Below are 19,691 nucleotides of genomic sequence, written 5' to 3' on the forward strand. Positions count from 1 at the left end.
TTTTCTTTCCCTAGATTGAAGCAGGAGCATTACAAGAAGATAAATAGACCACTTGCGTCTGGGGGACAGAGTACATATCACCTAATCAACAGCTGCGAAGTTGTCATTGCTCCACCAATATGTAAAAAGCCTGACTTGTCTGTTCTTGGTACAGACTACTTTTATGAAGAATTGTTAGGGGAAGAGTAGAGCAATAATTCTGGAGGTAAACTGAGCATAGGACCATCTGTCCCTTCAGTGGTAGAAAAGCAGTTATTTTTGTTTCTGGTGTAATTTTTCTTCTATTGTTTTGACAGAAATACACTTAAATATGGTGAAGTGGGTTCTAGCCCATGAAAGCTAATGCCCAAATAAATTTGTTAGTCTCTAAGGCGGGGTGGGCAAATTTTTTGATCTGAGGGCTGCATCGGGTTTCCAAAATTACATGGAGGGCTGGTTAGGGGAGGCTGTGCCCCAGCCCCCTTGGGACCCCTGCCCCATCCAACCCCCCCAGTTCCCTGACTGCCCCCTGGGACCCCTGCCTCATCCACACACCCCCATCCTCTTCTCCCTGACCACCCCCAGACCCCACACTGCCCCATCCAACCCCTCCTCTCATTCCTGACTGCCCCCCTGGGACTCCTACCCCATACAACCACCTCTTCTCCCTGACCACCCCTAGACCCCCCACCCCTAACTGCCCCCTGCTGCCCCATCCAACCTCTCTCCTTCCTAACTGTCCCCCTGGGACCCCTGACCACCCTGGAACCCCTGCCCCTGACTGCCCCCCTGGGACCCTTCCCCCATTCAACCCCCCTGTTCGCCGCCCTCTGACCGCCCCGGCCCCTGACCACCCCCTGCCCTCTATCCAACCCTCCCTGCCCCCTTACCACGCTGCTTGGAGCACCAGTGGCTGGCGTCGTGGCTGCACCAGGACAGGCAGGCGCGCCATCTGGCTGGAGCCAGCCATGCACCGTGCAGCACAGAGCATCGGGTCAGGCCCAGAGCATTGCGCCAGCAGCACAGTGAGCTGAGGCTGCAGAGGAGGGGCTAGGGGAGAACCTCTGGGGCTAGGCAGGAGGGTCCTGTGGGCCGGATGTGTTTGCCCACATCTGTTCTAAGGTGCCACAAGGACTCCTCGTTTTTAACTTAAAATATGCATGTTTCTTAATCGCTTCTGGACAGTTTATCCTTCTAAGCTTCCTACTATAGTAGCTCATCAATTAATTCTATAGAGCTGGACTTATGTGGCATTTAAACAAGAATTATATAAGCAAAAAGTGAAACCAGAACATGACTGTTAAATAAACAATTCCATATTAACTAGAGCCTGGTGATATAATAGCACTGTGGAAGCATAGTAAATCTGCACACTTAAGGCCTTAGCAGCCTTGGTTTAGGTCTAGTGAGACTTATTCAACCTACGCTCTGGCTTTGGGGGTCCAAGCTATGGTTGGTGTATTGCATATGCTCCTGGGAGAATTCTGCACCAAAAATTAAAAATTTCATGCACAATATTTTAAAATTCTGCATATTTTGTGTGTCAAAATAACACAATATAGCCACACCAATTTCAATTATTTTTGGTCATTTATTTCAAAATACCGGTCAGCAAGTATGTCTGCAACAGTACAGACAACAAAAAAGATTCAGGAAATATTTCTTGACAAATAGATTCCTTCCTAGTCATATTAATACAGAACTCTGGGTAATAATTCATTTAAACTACACTACAGAACCGTATTTCCCACACTGCTCAGAAGCAGTGCAAAGGCTACTAGAGTCAGGGGTAATGGAGGAGCTGAGGGAGAGGGAAGTAAGTTGCTGGGAAGGAGCCTGGGTGAGAACTTGGAGGGTTGTTGGGTATAGGTGGGAAAAGTATGGACCAGGTTTTTGTGTGGGGTAGGAAGGGATTATTATGGAGCTTCTTCCATGCAGACCCTGGCTGATGCCTAGCCTCTCCCATTGGCAGGCACATCTGCCCCATCCCCATGTGTTCCTGCACCCCCACTCAGACACCCCCATGTGGCCTTGTACCTCCTTCCCCTTATGTGGCTCTGTACCCCAACCCCATGTCTATGCCCCCATTCAGCCATCCCCCATGCTTGTCACTATACCCCCTCCCCATGTCTGTGCCCCCACTCAGCCACCTTCTGTCCCTCTGCACTCCCTTCCCCATCACCATGTGGCCCTGTGCCACCACCCCCATTCAGCCCCTGCCCTGGTCTGTCCTTCTCAACTTGCCCTTATGACCCCCTTCCCCCCCACAGCACCCTATGCTGTCTCCCTCCCCAGAGCCCCCATCTGCTGACTGGCACTGAGAAGAAGGCAGAGTCTCTCTCTTCCCTGGCTGGCTAGCAGCTGCTGCTGTGTTCTGTTGCCACAGCACCCTCACGTGGGCAAAAGGCAGAACTGCAGCAACATTTTGGCTGAAGCTTTTTTCCCCACACAAAAAATTAATATGCATGGCTCATTAATTATGTGCACACACACAGTAGTGCACAATTCCCCCAAGAGTAGCATATGCACCTGACATGGAGCTGAGCAGTGATCAGAAGAGCCTGCCCTGTCAAACAGTGCTCTGATATTACAGCTACTTATGGTAGCTCAAGAGTGGCCAAAGCATGAGGGAGCTGGTGAAAAGTTGCAGGCAGGAATATGCCCCCCTCAGAGCTAGTGGAGGAGGCAGGAATGGGGTTGGAGGAGGAACACAAAACAGGGCCAGCAAAAGGGTGTAATTGGCTTTCTTAGTACTGACTAATCAGGTATGGTCTGCACCATTAAATCAACTCTGTTCAGAGTAGTGCTAAGCTCACCCTTTTGCTTGTAGTATGTAAGTTGTTCCTTGTAGCAGTAAGCAAGCCAGCCCCCCCCACCTGCATGCTACTGTCTTGTAGATCTTATTGGGCTGTCTATTTAACAGGAAGGCTTCATCACCACCATTGTGTCCTCCACATCAATTGTTCCTTTGCAAGAAACTTGACCAGAAATTCCTGAGGGGAGAATCTTAACCTTTAACTGGCTTTTCAAGCTGGCCCTCCCCCAAAGCTGCTTGCTTAGTAGGGGAGAACATCTCATTTACCGTGTTTGTTTGAGATCAACTCCTTTCTAATAAAGGCCAAGAAAGACTTCCAAGTGATTTTTAAAAAAGGAGTAGTAGTGGCACCTTAGAGACTAACCAATTTATTTCAACATAAGCTGTAGCTCACGAAAGCTTATGCTCAAATAAATTGGTTAGTCTCTAAGGTGCCACAAGTCCTCCTTTTCTTTTTGCGAATACAGACTAACACGGCTGCTACTCTGAAACTGATTTTTAGTGTCTCTTTAGACCCACTTTTAAAGCTTTTGAAAGTTTTATGCCCAGCCTTTGATATTTTAAGTTTCCAGGCAGTCATGCTGTTCCCAGATGCGTGCTGGTTTGTGCAGTTAAGAGTAACAAGCTGTTTCTGCTTGGGTAGGCTGAGTATCCACAACTCCAATTTTTTCCACACTCAAGGGGAGGGCAGGGGGAAGTTCTATAAGCTTCTGTTCACACAACACAGCTATTTGGCTTTATTGTCTTTACCATTTGTGACAAAAGACAGCAGTCACACTGAAAACAGTACTGAACATAATCAAGGCAGCATTTTAGGAAATACCAGTTAGATGAACTTTATTATTAAAGCTCATTAAAAGGTTTCACAACAAGATGAACAGGATCAGCATCTCCTTCATTTTGCTTTCTCCACATGAAACTGTACTGTTTAACAAGATGAAATCTACTACTTAACATGCTACTTAACACCTTTCACCATCTTACTAGTCAGCTAGGGTGCAGGACAGTGATAAAGAGAGAGGCTTAGGACAGGAGGTTTATTTTGTTCATTGTAAATTGAACAGCAATTGGCTTTATACAGATGTGCCAAATCAGAGGTCAAATGAAAGAAAACTACCTTGGCATCTACAAGTGCTTATGACTATTTCAGTTACAAGCCTGGTGAAGGAGCAGTAAGTATCATAGCAAAAACTGATTTAATCCTTACTGAAGCTAACGGTTAAATACTGCACAGAAGCTTAGTATGAAATCACAATTCCACAGGAATCTGAAAGTTACGAAGGCAATTTTCCTTTTTATGGTAGTCATGATCAGCTTTCTACTCCCCCGCCCCACCATCATACAACACATTCCAGACAACCTTATGAAAAAAATATAAATAGTTCCCAGAACTATATGTCCCCCCCACAAAATCACATACTAAAGCAACAATATTTTCTTTCATGAGATCAAATTGCTCAATACAATGCAGTAGTCTAGTCCAAGTCCATGCTCGTCGTGTTTTTATCGTTTGGATGACAATCACCATTTTGTTGATGGATTTCAGCATTATTTTTATCTTCTTCCATACCTTCATTTGTATGAAGACTGGGTCCATTCAATGGATTTTCCTCTTTAGGTGAGTCAACATTTGGTTTTGGTTGCAGCACTACAGGCTCACACACACTGTGTAATTCCTAAGATCAAGAGAGGCACTCAGAATACAATTCATGTGATCAGCAAGCTACCTGACGAGCCAGCACTGCTGGTCAGAGACTGATTCCCAGTACCTTTGCTTCCTGAGCACAAAGAGGCTGGAGATACTTTAGGGGTAGCATATCTAGTTTACTTTTTAGACAGGTTATAGTAAGGTTCTTTATACAACACTTTGGCACTTTAAGTGGAAAAAAAAAATCCAATCTCTCAGAAATGTTGCACTGCTTTAATATTTTCTTACACACCCTGTTATATGTATTTACATACTATTGGAAAAGCAGACACTGAATTTTTAACTCTACTGAAAGATGTTTGTAGTGTAAGTTTATCTGCCTAACCCATATATATAGTAAAAACATTCTCCACAGAAATTTTTACACAATAGATTGTAGCTTCATCCCTCCCTTGCTACTCAGATTATTAATTATCCTTTAGAGCTGCCAACCAGTTAGAACATACTGTGATTTCTAAATAATGGCCTAGCTATATCACTAGTCAGTAGTTAGAATTAATTTCTTTCAGCACTAACCTTTAGCTTTGCTTTGATTTCACTTGCACGTACAACTGGATCTTGATCAAGGCTCATTTTAGCCTGGGCATTCATAACATTACTCATCCATTCCATCATTTCCTTGACACATTTCTCCACTTCTATCATTTCTGATTCATCAATGTGAACGTATTTCTCATCCTGCATGGAGTTGAATATTTTGGGTTTGTCAGTAAGAACCAGTTCAAGGATATCAAATTATCCGGACAGACCATCCAAGTTGGTTGTGTTCTCTCACTATTTAAATATTTGTTACATTACTGCTTACTTTGGAAAGAAAACAAGTTCACTGCAGCAAGAAGGGCCATGAAACAGTGGCAGAATCAAACCCATTTCTGAGTTTGATAAACAAGCTCACAGAGAGGAAGCTGGGCTTCACAACAATTTAATGGGGATAACATACCTAGAATTGGGAAAGTTCATACTTTCATGTTAATAGAGCAAATCCTGCACCCTCCAGAAGCCATGTATTAGGTTCTGTAGGATATAATCCAACCTTTTTAGGGCTCCAGTCAGTGCTGTAGGTGGGGGGCAAAAGAGGGAGAAAAGGTATCCAATTACACAGTCTGGTGTTTTGGCTGGCCTTAGATTGGAGAATTTGGGTTTATAAAAATGAAAGCTTGAGTCAACCAGCAGAAATTACCTTTCATAGCTGGATGAGTCAATGGAATCAGACACCCAGCTGCTTTGATATTTCTGGACCATGTGATATTAATTAGGGCTGTCAAGCGATTAAAAAAAATTAATCACGATTAATCATTGTTAAACAATAACAGCATACTATTTAAATTTTTTGGATGTTTTCCACATTTTCAAATATAATTTATTTCAATTGCAACATAGAATACAAAGTGTACAGTGTTCACTTTATTTTTGATTTCAAGTATTTGCACTGTAAAACAAAGTATTTTTCAACTCCCCCATTACAAGTACTGTAGTGCAATCTCTATCATGAAATTTGAACTTCAAATGTAGAATTATGCACAAAAAACCTGCATTCAATAATAAAACAATGTAAAATTTTAGAGCCTGCAAGTCCACTCAGTCCTACTTCTTGTTCAGCCAATCGCTCAGACAGACAAGTTTGTTTACATTTGCAGGAAATTTGCCCACTTCTTGTTTACAATGTCACCTGAAAGTGAAAATAGGCGTTCTCATGGCACTGTTGTAGCCAGCGTTGTAAGATATTACATGCCAGATGCGCTAAAGATTCATATGTCCTTTCATGCTACAACCACCATTCCATGGGACGTCCATGTTGATGACAGGTTCTGCTGGATAACAAGCCAAAGCAGAGCAGACAGATGTATGTTCATTTTCATTATCTGAGTCAGATGCCACCAGCAGAAGGTTCATTTTCTTTTTTGGTGGTTCAGGTTCTATAGTTGACGCATCAGAGTGTTGTTCTTTTAAGACTTCTGAAAGCATGCTCCATACTTTGTCCATCTCAGATTTTGGACAGCACTTCAGAGTCTTAAACCTTGGGTCGAGTGCTGTAACTATCTTTAGAAATCTCACACTGGTACCTTCTTTGCGTTTTGTGAAATCTGCAATGAAAGTGTTCTTAAAATGAAGAACATGCTTGGTCATCATCCAAGACTGCCGTAATATGAATGTATGGCAGAATGCAGATAAAACAGAGCAGGGGACATACAATTCTCCCCTAAGGAATTCAGTCACAAATTTAATTAACGCATTTTTTTTTTTTTAAACAAGTGTCATCAGCATGGAAGTATGTCCTCTGGAATGGTGGCTGAAGCATGAAGGGGCATACAAATGTTTAGCATATCTGGCATGTAAATACCTTGCAACGCCAGCTACAAGAGTGCCATGCAAATGCTTGTTCTCACTTTCAGGTAAATAAGAAGAGGGCAGCATTATCTCCTGTAAATGTAAACAAACCTGTCTGTCTTAGCGATTGGCTGAACAAGAAGTAGGACTGAGTGGACTTGTAGGCTCTGAAGTTTTGCAGTATTTTGTTTGAGTGCAGTTATGTAACAAAAAAGTCTACATTTGTAAGTTACCCTTTCATGACAAAGATTGTACTACAGTACAATGAGGTGAACTGAAAAATACTATTTCTTTTATCATTTTTACAGTGCAAATATTTGTAATAAAAAACCTTTGATTTCAATTACAACACAGAATACAATATATATAAAAATGTAGAAAAACATCCAAAATCTTTAATAAATTTCATTTGGTATTCTATTGTTTAAGAGTGCAAATAATTGGGATTATTTTTTAGTTAATCATGTAAGTTAATTGTGATTAATTGACAGCCCTAATATTAATGCAAGTTTAAAAAAAAAAAGAGTAAAGTTTTCTAGCCCTTTTGGACATGAAAAACACACTCTGAATTTGGCCCTGATGCAGTCCTGACAAACTGGCTAAACCAGCTTTGAATGTTGTGAATTACCCCCATTCACATAAACAGCGTATTGGCTCCAAAACCTAATGACACCAAGGACTAACCAGATTTCCAAAGGGCAGGTGTGCTATTGTGACTAATAGTATGTCAAATGGTCAAATAACAGGCACAAATATAACATACATAAAGTAGGGATGTGTAAGTAACTTATCTTAGGCTGTTGTACAGACACTCATCACTGAGCCACTTCACCACCAATAAAGTTGGAAGAGCACAAAACTTGGCTCAAGAAGTTCAGTTAAAAAATCATAGCTCATTCTTTGTGCAAATGCCCTTTTTGACCAGAGAGATATATTGAGCAACTCAGATTCAGATTCATTGTCTGTGGGAGATTTGTTACAGATTATGTTCTTAGTTGCATAGGCTTAGCATACAGGCTACCAATAAGTGAACAGCCCACTTGACAAGGATTTTGACACCACTGCTATCTGGTGCAAGTCTGAATGAATCAGTCCCCTCCTACTCCCAACCCATTCCCTGTGAGGCTACTTACCTTGTCCCTGTATTCTCCTGCTATTTTGGCATAGTGTTGAAGCTTGTGTCCCAGTTCTTCCAACACCCGTGGTCGCTCCTCAGCTTCTTGGTATCGCATTTCAATTGGAGTACCTAGTTTCTATAGAAAGTAATATTTTCAATGCATTTCATAATTCAAACCTATATTTACAAAAAAAAATCATTCCTGCAATACACCTCTACCCCAATATAACGCGATCCGATATAATGCAAATTCGGATACAACTCGGTAAAGCATTTCCCCTCCTCCCTGCTCCCTGGCTTGCGCAAGCCTGGGAGGGAGGGAGGGATGGGGGAGAAGTGGAGCAGCGGCATGCTCAGGGGAGGAGGTGGAGCGGTGGTGAGCTGGGGGGAGGGGGAAGACAGGACATGTGCAGAGGAACCACTCTCCCCACCCCAGGTCACCTCCACTCTGCCTCCTCCCCAGAGCACATTGCTGCTCTGAGCAGCATGTTAAGGGGGCTGGACCATTGGCTAAGGGGCAGAGGGTTTCGGGGGGTGGTCAGGGGACAGGGAGCAGGGCCAGGCTGTTTGGGGAGGCATAGCAAATTCAATATAACACGGTTCCACCTATAATGCGGTAAGATTTTTTGGCTTCCAAGGACCTCGTTATATCGGGGTAGAAGTGTATTTTGAAAGTTACATTATACGAAAGTGCAAATGGACCTACCTTTAAATCATCCAATTTATCTATGTACACCTGTTTAGCTTGGTCCTCTCCATCCTCATACAACCAATCTTCTATCTCTGTTAGGAATGCAGAGAATTTTTGAAGATCCTAAAATAAAATTTGGATGCAGTTTGGAATACCAATCAGGCCAAAATACTTAGTAAGTAAAGGAAAAAGGAGTACAACTGCAACATGGTCTGTTACTAAAAAGGCTATTTGCATTTTTCATAGTCAAGCCCTAAGGCTGTTTCATGCCAGGGGCTCAGAAAACAAGAAATACAAAGATTACTTAAAACCACACTTGTACACCAGCATTTGTTTCTGCACTGGGAACAGCTTGGTTTGAACAAAGAACCCAGCCCAGCAATCTGTCTTGACACTGCATGCTTTTCTGTGACACCACAGAAAGGCGCTACCAAATTCATTTTTGTCTGCCTCATATTGAGGGGACACAATGTTTCGCGTAAGGCACTCATTTCAAGTCTCCTAGCTGGGAACTGCATTTACTATTGCAATTTCTAGAAGTCTGTGCAAGTCAAGCTAAGCTGCAAGGGTGAACATAGATGAAGGCAAAGCCAACAGAAATCTGTTCGCTCCCTAATACGGTTTTACCAACTAAAATAAAAGCTTGATAGCCTGCAGGAAAAAAAAAAACTTGCACTGAACAAAATAATATGGGTACTGTGTCTTTTTTGGATACCTTTTTAAAGATGTCAAAGGTCTGTTTTGATAACATCTATGCGTTTGGACAACTCTGTTGATAGTTAGCAAGATATGCTGGACCAAATGATGTCCTTTTGAAAATACAAGTGCAATTTTAGTAGATGTACATCGCTCTGCCTTTTGATTTTAATGGATCAAAATGTGGCAGGTGTTTGCATCTCATATCTTTCAAATATTTAAGATCCAGATCTAGATCCAAGTATGGCTTTGTTGAGTGGAATGTTTACTTCTAAAAAGGTTTAATTGATCAGTTATTTGTGGGAGGATCAATTGGCCAGTGATATATTTTAGGGGTGAAACTGCTGGAGATTCTCTTTGAAGAAGAGTCCAACACACTTTGCTTCCTCCCCTTTCATCTCCTCTCCTTTCTTTTCTCCTGCTTCACCTCCCCATCACCAGATACCTCCACTTATTCACTCTCTGGTCTCATCCCTTCCACTTGTCCTCTGTGCCTTCCATTCCAGGTCTCAGCCCTATTCTTCCTTGCAGTCTTCCATGGTTATTTAACTAGTTTATGACTAGTCAAATTCAGACTTTATTACTTCTGTTTTTAACACTTACTACAGTAGAACCTCACAGTTACAAACTGACCAGTCTACCACACACCTCATTTGGAACCGGAAGTATGCTATCAGGCAGCGGCAGAGACAAAAAGAAAAGCAAATCCAGTACAGAACTGTGTTAAACAAACTACTGAAAAATAAAGTTTAAACATATATTTGACAAGGCAAGGAAACTTTCTGTGCTTGTTTCATTTAAATTAAGATGTTACAAGCAGCATTTTTCTTCTGCATAGTAAAGTTTCAAAACTTTATTAAGTCTATGTTATGTTGTAAACTTTTGAAAGAACAACCATAACATTTAGTTACAAGTAACCCCCATTCCCACAGTGTTCATTAACTCTGAGGTTCTACTGTAATTGCAATTGTTTTTGGACAAAGCTAATTCTGAAAAGAATATGTACATTTTGTAAAACTAATGCAACTCCAGATGATAGGCAGCTATTTTTCAACTGCTTAGCTAAGATTTTCAGATATCTACAGTAAAGGTATGAGGGCAGAATTTCACCACAAAAAAGCAGGACAGATTTTTGATGCTAATATTTCAGGTAAACTACTGACTTTATAGCATACCTCTTCACAAACAAACTTTTGGTATGGTCCTGATAACTTATCCCTGAACTCATACACATATTCTTCCACAGCATTTTTTGCATCATTTCTTTCTTTCTCCAGCTTGTCTTGCATGATCATCTTGCCCTGTTTGATCATAGAAAACAGCAAGTACTTTATTAAAACAAAATTAAACTTAAAAGCAGTCTTACAAAAGACTACAATAGTCTTTAAAGGCCTTAATTCATACTGTTGCTGAAACTGTGCAAGTAACAGTGGAGTGAACTAAAAAATGGAGACTCTCCCAAAAGTTTCAGATGGTTTTGAAACAATATGTGATCTCATTACATAGATTACTGCTGTAATGCTATAATTCAAAGTGACATTACAATGTTGCCAACATTTGCAGTCAAGAGCTTAAATGAGGTATTGCATTAGCTCATTATGAATGTATTAGTGGCCGGAGTCATTTTCAGGTTTTTTTAAATGTAAAGTCTGACATTGATTCTTGCTTACTATTATTCAGTGACTATTTTTGAGCAGTCTCCCTCACCAAGATTACTGAACTCACCTCTGTTTTGATATACATGTTGAGAAGGTCTTTCCCTAACTGCCAGACCAGATTAGCTTCAATAGGCAGCTCTACGTTCTTCACCTTTATCTTGGGTTTTTTAGCTTCTGGAGGTTGATCACTTTTCTTCTCATTTGTCTAGATTGGAAAGGAGAAAAAAAATAAATCATATCCATGACTTAGTAGGAGTGGTTTTTCACTGCTATGCTAAAATCCCTCAGCAGAACATGGGTCAGTATGTATTGTCTCACTGTTCCTTGGAATCTCACAAATATATCCTTACACAGGATTTTGTTTTTCAGCTGCTGTATATCTTACCTTCCCACTTCACCTAGTCAAACATAACTCAAATTTCAGGAGAATGATGTTGGAAGATAGAAAGGGCAATTGCCAGAAACACTGTCTATTAGAAGGACACCGCCATTCTTTGCAAGTTCTTTTACAGATTATCACTTCAAAGTTAATGCTTACAGTTACATGTTATCATAACACTTGGATGAAAATTAAGTGCAAACTTCGTTAGCCTGAGGCAGATTCTTGAAGGCAATTTTTTGTTTTTAAAACAGTAATTCTCACTATTAAGCATCAGTACTAATGCTTGAAATAAAAGAGTACAAGCCCTTTGTGGCAACAACTACATCATGTTTGTTAAGAGGCATAAACTTGTGTTATAGGCACCTTCTCAGTCTGGTTTCTCTGCCTACAGTTTAGTTGTGGTAAATTTAGTAAGCTCAGCCTCTAGCAGTTGTTATACAAAGTGAAATACCTTCAAGGAAATACACATATTATGTAATGCTGCATAAACTGAGTCAGTAAAGAGAAAGCCTTGTTCCTTGCAGGAAGATTATGACTGGAATAGCGAGATTTTGCCAGCTTTATCTTGTCTTAGACAATTATTGGTTATGTTAGACAAAAATGAAAGTAAAGATGCAAAAGGTAATATACATAATACACTGCAAGAGCACCAAACTGCCTACTTTTGTGTGTGTGTAGGTTACGGTTTTAAAATGCCATCATAATAGATATCATTTTTCAATACAATGATTTGAAAGGGTCACTCACTTTCTTGGCATCTGGTATTTTGTTTTCTTCAGAGGAAGGTTCTGGTGAAGGGGGAGACTGTGGAGTTGGTTGACCATCAGTTTGTACCTGGGACTGTGTTCCAGCTTCATTGTTGTCTTGCTGGATATTTTTCTGAAATGAAAGCCCAGGCACAAAGGATGTAGAAAGAATGTGCACTTGTATTTATTAGAAGTTATAGTGTAATTGCTTTCCCAAATGCTTGCTTTCTTACTGAGCAATAACTCTGTAGTCAATGTATTCATGGAATCATAAGTATAAGATGAGAGACTAATCAAGACATCTAGGCTACCCTAACGTTGCAGGATTCTTTCCCTTCCCCCATTATAGAAAGTCAATAGTTTTTCCCCATGGGTAAGCCATTCAGTACTTTACTAATAATGCACGATTATGTGCAGATAATCAAAACTAACTTTTTTATGCTACAGTTATTATCGTCACACATTAGAGTCAAATAACAGTAGCAATTTTTGCTTGTAACTAACATTCAGGTTGTTGGTATATCCCCAAATAGGGAAAACTTTAAAGGTATTAAACTAAATGTACAGATTGAATACTTAAGTTCCTACTAAAAATGTCTAACTGTTTCCATCATGGGACATAAGCTTGTTTCTGGACACATTTTTCCAGGGAGACAGCACTCAGCTGCCCCCCTTTCTTGTAAAAGAAAGTTTTCTTTCTCTTGAAGCCTGGCCCAAACTTAATTACTTGGTCTCCCTAGGAGAAGGTATTTATAATTCATCAAATATTACAAAAGAATGCATTTTGTTCAGAACACTGTGTGCAAGAACAGACCAACTTACATCATCTGAATTCTCCGGAGGCCTCTGGTTCACAATCACCACTTCAGTCTCCACACTGAGATCTTCATTCTCTTCAGCTTTAACTTGTTCTACCATCGAGGCAGTAGACACACTGAAAATGCCATGAGTATTGAAACGGACTTTAACTTTAACTTTAGACCTCTCTCCATCTTTCTGAGCTGCCACATTTTGGACAATGTATCTGCCTAAAAACAAAGGGGATACAAATTTGTCTGTTGTCATTTTAGCTATTTTTCCAGCATAGCATCTTTCACAAAAACTGTATTTCCATATATTTTATGGAGTTAATGGAGAAAAGAATGCAAGACATGAGATCTGGCTCAGGCAGAGGAAGTTGCAGAGAACTGTCATTCTAACAGTGAAGAGAGGTAAGAAGACACTGACGATCAGGGAGTGAGTGTAGAAATCTAAAAATTCCAGGGTGGGTTTAAGTTTCTCTCCAATTTCCATACCAGATGCACTTAATCTACAGACAAGATATCTCCCTCCCCCACACCCCAATTACACAAACTTTCAGCCCTGCAAACTCAGTCCAAAATCTGAGTCAGAATTGGGCACTTTTTCTCATCTGCACCACCACCAGTGAGAGATTCTAAAAGCCAAATTAGGCTGTACCGGCTTCAATGGGATCATACATGTGGCCCTGCAACCGAACTTAAATAATTTGATTGATGATGCACAAAATGAATTAGAATCCAGCCAGTAATTGAGGGGAAGATGGGGATAAAACAAAACTTTCCGAATCCAGACTGTGGTCTCCAGTCACAACTGTAATAGAAATATAAAATAAAAATAATAAGAAAGGTCATCCACGGTTGTGTTGGCTCAAAAGTAATGCCAAGATTTAAAAGGTTACTATAGTAAACAGATAATGAATGAGTCAACAGATCCTCTGTGTATTCAAATTATGTCATTTTTACATAAATTCCTGTTCAGTGTAGAACAGCACTTTGAAAATACGGTCAGATTCCCCCCACACTTTTATAATCTTTACCAGCAACAGCATTCTATTAATATCCTTTGCTCCGGGTGTCAGAATGTGTTGGTCTTTTGCTACTCACACAAAGAACTTCAAAGGGTTGTGAAACTAAGAAATATAATATTAGCTAGAGCCAACTGCTGCTGTGCCAGCTTCCCCCTACAGCTCTGGTTCACGCAACTCAAACCATGCAACCTGGAATTTTTGAATATGGATGTTTCCTGGTTTTTAGTTCAATGTTTATTAACTTTCCTCAGTCATTGACTTCTATTATATAATGCTATTTATGAGTCCTCCAATTAGCTTTCTGTTACTTAATATGTAGATTGCGGATGTGGCAGAGAGATGACAGGGAATTATGGTGCATGATTAATTGCCAGTCAATAAAATGCTATTGTAACCAGCAAATATTGGATTATAGATTTGTCAAATATGTGAAGCTGAAAAAGTGATTTCCCTGCATTCACTTTGCTTAAAGCTGGCAATTGGAGACTTGAATTCAGATTTAGCTAGCACTTTTTTTTTTTTTAAGCAGATAAACTGGAGCAAGCTCAGATAGTGTTTTGAGAAGTATTAGGAAATTAAGATATAAGAAAAGGTTAATGCATGTTTCTACTCTGAGAGGTGACTACATACAAATGTCCTCTTCTTAATCAGAAGGTCTGGTCCCTTTGTGTACTGAGTTATGTCTGCTTACTTTACTGACTGAAGTCAGTTCTAAATTCTATTTTGTCTTGCAAAACGAATACAGCTAAGGAGCATGACCTGCATCCTCTTCTGGCTCACACGACACAACTACTAACTCAATTCTGATGAGGAAACTAACTATTGATTGTGTGAACCAGTACCAAACTGACTTTCAAATTCCAGGTAAAGTTTTCAGGGTTGAAGTTAAATCTTTTGACTTGTAAAACTGTACAGATGTTATAAATTACTGTAGACAAACATGAACCCTACAATGCCTTTGTAACAGTCACAACTGTGAATGTTCCATCTAAGGAAAAAAAAAGACAAAGGGAAGACTATTATGTATAAGCATGTAAAGATTATGAGCCCAATTCTCATTAATCAAGGAGACAAGTACATGTTAATAAAATGCAATACAATTTTCTGATTAAATATTAAGGGAATCCCTATAACAGTAAAGCAATGGAACATGTTTCCAAAGGTGGTTTACGGTTTCACTTTCAGTGGAAAATTCAAAGCTTAATTTTTTTTGTATATAGGGGATGGGTTTAGGGATACTTTAAAACTGAGACTGCAGTGGTGCAAAGTGGAAAACTAGTTTTAAAAAAAGCATTAAGAAATCCCTTGCACTTATAATGGTTTCATTCTAGTCAAGGAACTTGACATAACTGGCAGTCTCTCTTTAGCTTGTGACATGGAAGTGCCTACTAGGGGCTAGGCTAAATGCAAATTCAATTCAAATGTAAATTGGACTGGAAACATAAAAACATATACATAAATCCATGCGTTACAGCTCTATCAAAACAGAATGAGGTGGGTTAACATTACACAATTCCAGTGAAAGTAATGAAGGTATAGTATACCAAGAGATTAGATAGATGGCAAAGTGCCACATTCACCAGGACGATCACTTACCAATCTTTGTTTCAGGATATGGGACACCATTAGGATCAGAATAGAAAGCTTCTAGCTCAAATGGACCTTTCCTGTAGAAGGTGAGAACTTTGGAGAAAGGTGCTGCATGATTTCTGCTGAACACTTCATGAACCCTACAGTTAGGATCAAGCAAAAAGTACTTTAGAACAGTACACGTGCTGAAACAGCTAGGATTTTCCCTTCGAGAAATGTTGGCTCCTTTAACATAAATAGTCCTGAGAAAAAGTTATTTCTGGGAAAGAATCTTTGCTATCAGACATTACAGAGAGACCTACATTCTAAGTTGATAAATGTGAAGCGATTACACATTCCAGCTATTTTAGGGCCTGGTGAGTAAGACAGTTTAATCATGTTTTAATAGGATTTGGGAACAGTTTACCAGTAGATGTACAGTACTTGACTTTTCTTCAGATGTGTCCCTCAATTATCTTGACATAACTATTTAAATTCAAAATTGCACTTCTATAATGCCTTTCTGAATCTCAAAAGCTATGTTCCTGCTTACCAGCTAATCTGCTTTGTGGCTCAGTCAAGAGAGACACCATCATTTTTCCTCCCTTGCTCTGACAGGAAGGCTGACAATTATTCATCCAGGATTCTCCTGTGCTCTGGGCTTTCTGTGTCAGTCTGATTACTTCCAGTCTCCAGAAAGTTTAATCTAACAAATCTTTTGTTGAACTCCAGTCTTGGAAACATTGGGGGGGAGGGGAGAGAATTAACTGCCTCACAACTGAGCCACAGAAAACAAGATAGTTGAAAATGGTAATACAGTTTGCCTTCAGAGATTCAGTCTACAACAGAACGAATACTGAGATCTGTACAGCTGCATCCTATGAGATAACACAGATGGACAACAAGAGATTCAAGGCTGAACTAAATGGAACTTTGGGCAAGGATAGACTTTATCATTTTGGAGAACTGGTGTAGAGACTGAGGTGTATATACAGCACTGCTGCAAGCCACATGTGGTGGATTTAACAGAAAATACGGAAGTGTTGACTATTTCAATTGCAAGAATTATAAAACAACAACAACATTCTTTAAAGACTATTATGAGGAGACACTAAAGGATTTTCGTTTTTTTTAAAATATGACTTAGTAGCACATCTTGCCACAATTTTTTTTTTAAAACAGTTACTGAATGTATTCTTATATCAGTATCTTTGATTAATCAAAGAAAAATCCTCTACAAAAGTTTGTTTTATCAAACAATTAGGATTTCAAACTATTAGGAATATTTTCATCTAGAAAACTGCCCACTAGCCAGTCCACCTTTGAAAGGAATTGGAAAGGTAGAAAATGTGTTCAATGTATGTATTAACATTTACATAGTTCTTGATTAACCTCTCATTTCTGTATTTGTTATCCAATAAGTTTTCTTCTCAAATATGCAAGTCAAATTGGGCCCTGTATACAGGTGGCCACTTTATCTCATAATCGGTACAGTTCACTGACTAAGGAGGTTAATTCTGAGTCTGATTTACAAGCCACTGTTCTTACTTTTGGTGGGGATTAATACAGCATTCATTCAGTTTCACTTGTGCGACAAAAGTACATATTGTTAGCACAGAATCACTACCAAAGCTGTGAACAGCACACCTCAATGGACCTATGAGTTGTTAGATTATTTAGCACTGACCCTTCAAGACAAATGCATAGATGAACTTTATCCTTATATGGCGTAAAACCGAAGTCCAAATGGGAATACTTTAAGCTACCTACCCTTCAGTGTCATCTGCTTCAGTGTTCCACATCAGAGATATTGGGAATGGAACTGCATCTGTGACAGAGAATTCTCGCACTTTAAATGCTGGAGAAAGAATTGCACACTAAAAGACAAACAAACAGCTGTTATGATTGGCTATGTGCCTGAATGTTATGCCTTAAAATAAAATAAATATTATAAAAAGAGTCCTATACTTTATTGATTGTACCAAAAAAAATTTGGTAAATTAACTGCTTAAGTGAAACCCTGATATGAAGGAAAAAGGAATTATGTTCAAAGAGTGCATGTTCTTTAGGTACAAGGGACCTTCAGTTTAATCCCTTGCACTGTAGCAGAACTGCTAGTTATCCCTAAACCAACCAAAATTACTCCTATCACCTTAGTTCTAACACAGATTAACTAAGTTTTTCTTTCAGAGTAACAGCCGCGTTAGTCTGTATTCGCAAAAAGAAAAGGAGTACTTGTGGCACCTTAGAGACTAACCAATTTATTTGAGCATAAGCTTTCATGAGCTACAGCTCACTTCATCGGATGCATACTGTGGAAAATACAGAAGATGTTTTTATACACACAGACCATGAAAAAATGGGTGTTTATCACTACAAAAGATTTTCTCTCCCCCCAAAACCACTCTCCTGTTGGTAATAGCTTATCTAAAGTGATCATACAGTTTTTCTTGTTGCTTAACGTTACAGTTCTCAGGGGATGCACTTAGTATGTTCCAAAGGAGTAGCAGCATTGCACAGAATGCCATGTGAGCGAGCTGTGCATGTCCAGCAGTAAAGGGGGTTAAGCCCACTACCATTGTTTCTTGTTCTGTGCTTATGGGAGTAGTCAATGGATGTTCAAGGGCTGTGGTTAGTGAGGTGGAAGACAGGAACAGAACACAAAACAAGGAATGAAAGGAAACAAGGGTGATGGAGGCAGAGAAGGAAAAAAGTTTCAGAGCAAAAGCAATTTACTTTCAGGGTATGTGTACACTGCACATGACTGTGTGTTTGTAGCATGGGTAGTCACATCCCACTCGGGCCAGCTGCCTGAGTAGAAACCCATCAGGGACCCCGAGCATACACTTGGGCTGCAAGCCCATGCCACCACATCTTCACTACTAGCTAGCGTCCTTAACAATAGATTAAGGGTAGCATGGGTATGCCTACCTGTGCTACTTCATACCTTCACTTGCAGTGTAGACATACTGTAAGAGATAAACAATCTACTTTCAAAGTCAAGTAAATATGGATTGTGGGAAGAGCAGCAATGAGATGTTCTAAGTTAGTGTTACATTTTGTGATTAAGTCCAATACCAGAAAATGTTACACACAAATGTATGTATATGTATGTTCAATGGTAGTACATACAAGCCATCTGAATAAGTTAGGAAACAAAGGAGGCTTTTGCAGCCTTTGATGGATAATGCTAAATCCTTCGTGCCAGAGGTGATCCTCCTATATTTCTGAAGAGTTTTGCTTCTGGAATGCACCTAATTGTAAATGTTTTCTAAACCAGTATAGCAGAGAATATCCTGAACCCCCTACAAAGGCCTACTGTCTTTTTGCTGATTACTTTGTATTGTCTAGACTGGTCAATGACCATGGCCTTACCCCGTCTACACCTGGCAGGGAGGCTTTGAATGAAGCCTAAGCCCTCTCAGCAGCACCCCCCCAGGACTGACTGGAAGAGAGGTGAAGTGGAGAGAGAGAATAAGGTGTATGACAAGAGCACTGGGAGTCTGGGAAAAAAATGGCAATGGCTCCACAGGCTCAAGCCAGGTAAAGTGCAGTGACTAGTTACAGTTTAGTCAAATCAGTAAGTATGTAAAATTAAAGTGAAAGAGCTTTTTAAGCATGTCACTGTTTCAGCACAAAGTATATGTTCCATTGCCCGCTTTAAGAGTGCCAATTTTACCATCTGCCATAACTACATGGTCAATTCTCCAAAGGAAGTACTTTCAGAAGACTTAAGTGGTACTGTGAATACTGTACCTGTAGAGCACAGCCTCTTGCAACAGCTTCATCTGCATTCAGTGTTGTGCTGACATCTTTGCCAAAGAACTTTGCAATTTTCTCTTTAACAGCTGGAATGCGTGTAGCTCCACCAACAATCTCAACAGCATTCACATCTTCCACTTTAAACTGAGTTTGTTCCATTAATGAATGGAGGGGCCCCTCTATCCTTTGTAGGAGCTCAGCACATAATTCTTCAAACTGGGATCTAGGAAAATTAGACAAAAGCCACAGTTAAAAACAGTTTTGCCTTAGCAGGTTTTGTTAGGAACTGTTTAAAACTGCATAGTTCATAAAGCTTTTTTGCTGAAACAAGCCACCATGAACAGATCTTAAAGCTGTTTAGTATTTTTAAAGTTAGTGAATTTAGTGTTTGCAAATGTGCCAAACTCAAGTG

At 39.9% G+C, this 19,691-nt stretch overlaps 2 protein-coding genes across 3 annotated transcripts in view; one reads left to right on the forward strand and one right to left on the reverse strand.

Moving 5' to 3' along the window:
* The window catches only part of LOC140910415 (cilia- and flagella-associated protein 337-like), a 75,079-nt gene extending 73,594 nt beyond the window's left edge, over positions 1-1,485 (forward strand). For both annotated transcript variants that reach the window (XM_073341210.1, XM_073341219.1), the window contains one exon: positions 15-1,485. In XM_073341210.1, the coding sequence (XP_073197311.1) occupies positions 15-189 (175 nt within the window). In that variant the 3' untranslated portion in view covers positions 190-1,485. The remainder of the gene's footprint in view (positions 1-14) is intronic.
* Positions 1,486-3,215: 1,730 nt separating this feature from the next.
* The window catches only part of HSPH1 (heat shock protein family H (Hsp110) member 1), a 32,158-nt gene continuing 15,682 nt past the window's right edge, over positions 3,216-19,691 (reverse strand). Inside the window, exons 8-18 of the mRNA XM_073341235.1 lie at positions 19,274-19,502; positions 17,288-17,394; positions 15,545-15,678; positions 12,943-13,148; positions 12,122-12,253; positions 11,060-11,197; positions 10,510-10,635; positions 8,654-8,761; positions 7,964-8,083; positions 5,019-5,180; positions 3,216-4,470 (exon numbers count right to left, since the gene is read on the reverse strand). Coding sequence (XP_073197336.1) covers positions 4,270-4,470; positions 5,019-5,180; positions 7,964-8,083; positions 8,654-8,761; positions 10,510-10,635; positions 11,060-11,197; positions 12,122-12,253; positions 12,943-13,148; positions 15,545-15,678; positions 17,288-17,394; positions 19,274-19,502 — 1,663 coding nt within the window. The 3' untranslated portion in view covers positions 3,216-4,269. The remainder of the gene's footprint in view (positions 4,471-5,018; positions 5,181-7,963; positions 8,084-8,653; positions 8,762-10,509; positions 10,636-11,059; positions 11,198-12,121; positions 12,254-12,942; positions 13,149-15,544; positions 15,679-17,287; positions 17,395-19,273; positions 19,503-19,691) is intronic.

This window comes from Lepidochelys kempii, chromosome 1, assembly GCF_965140265.1.
Source record: "Lepidochelys kempii isolate rLepKem1 chromosome 1, rLepKem1.hap2, whole genome shotgun sequence".
NCBI lineage: Eukaryota > Metazoa > Chordata > Testudines > Cheloniidae > Lepidochelys > Lepidochelys kempii.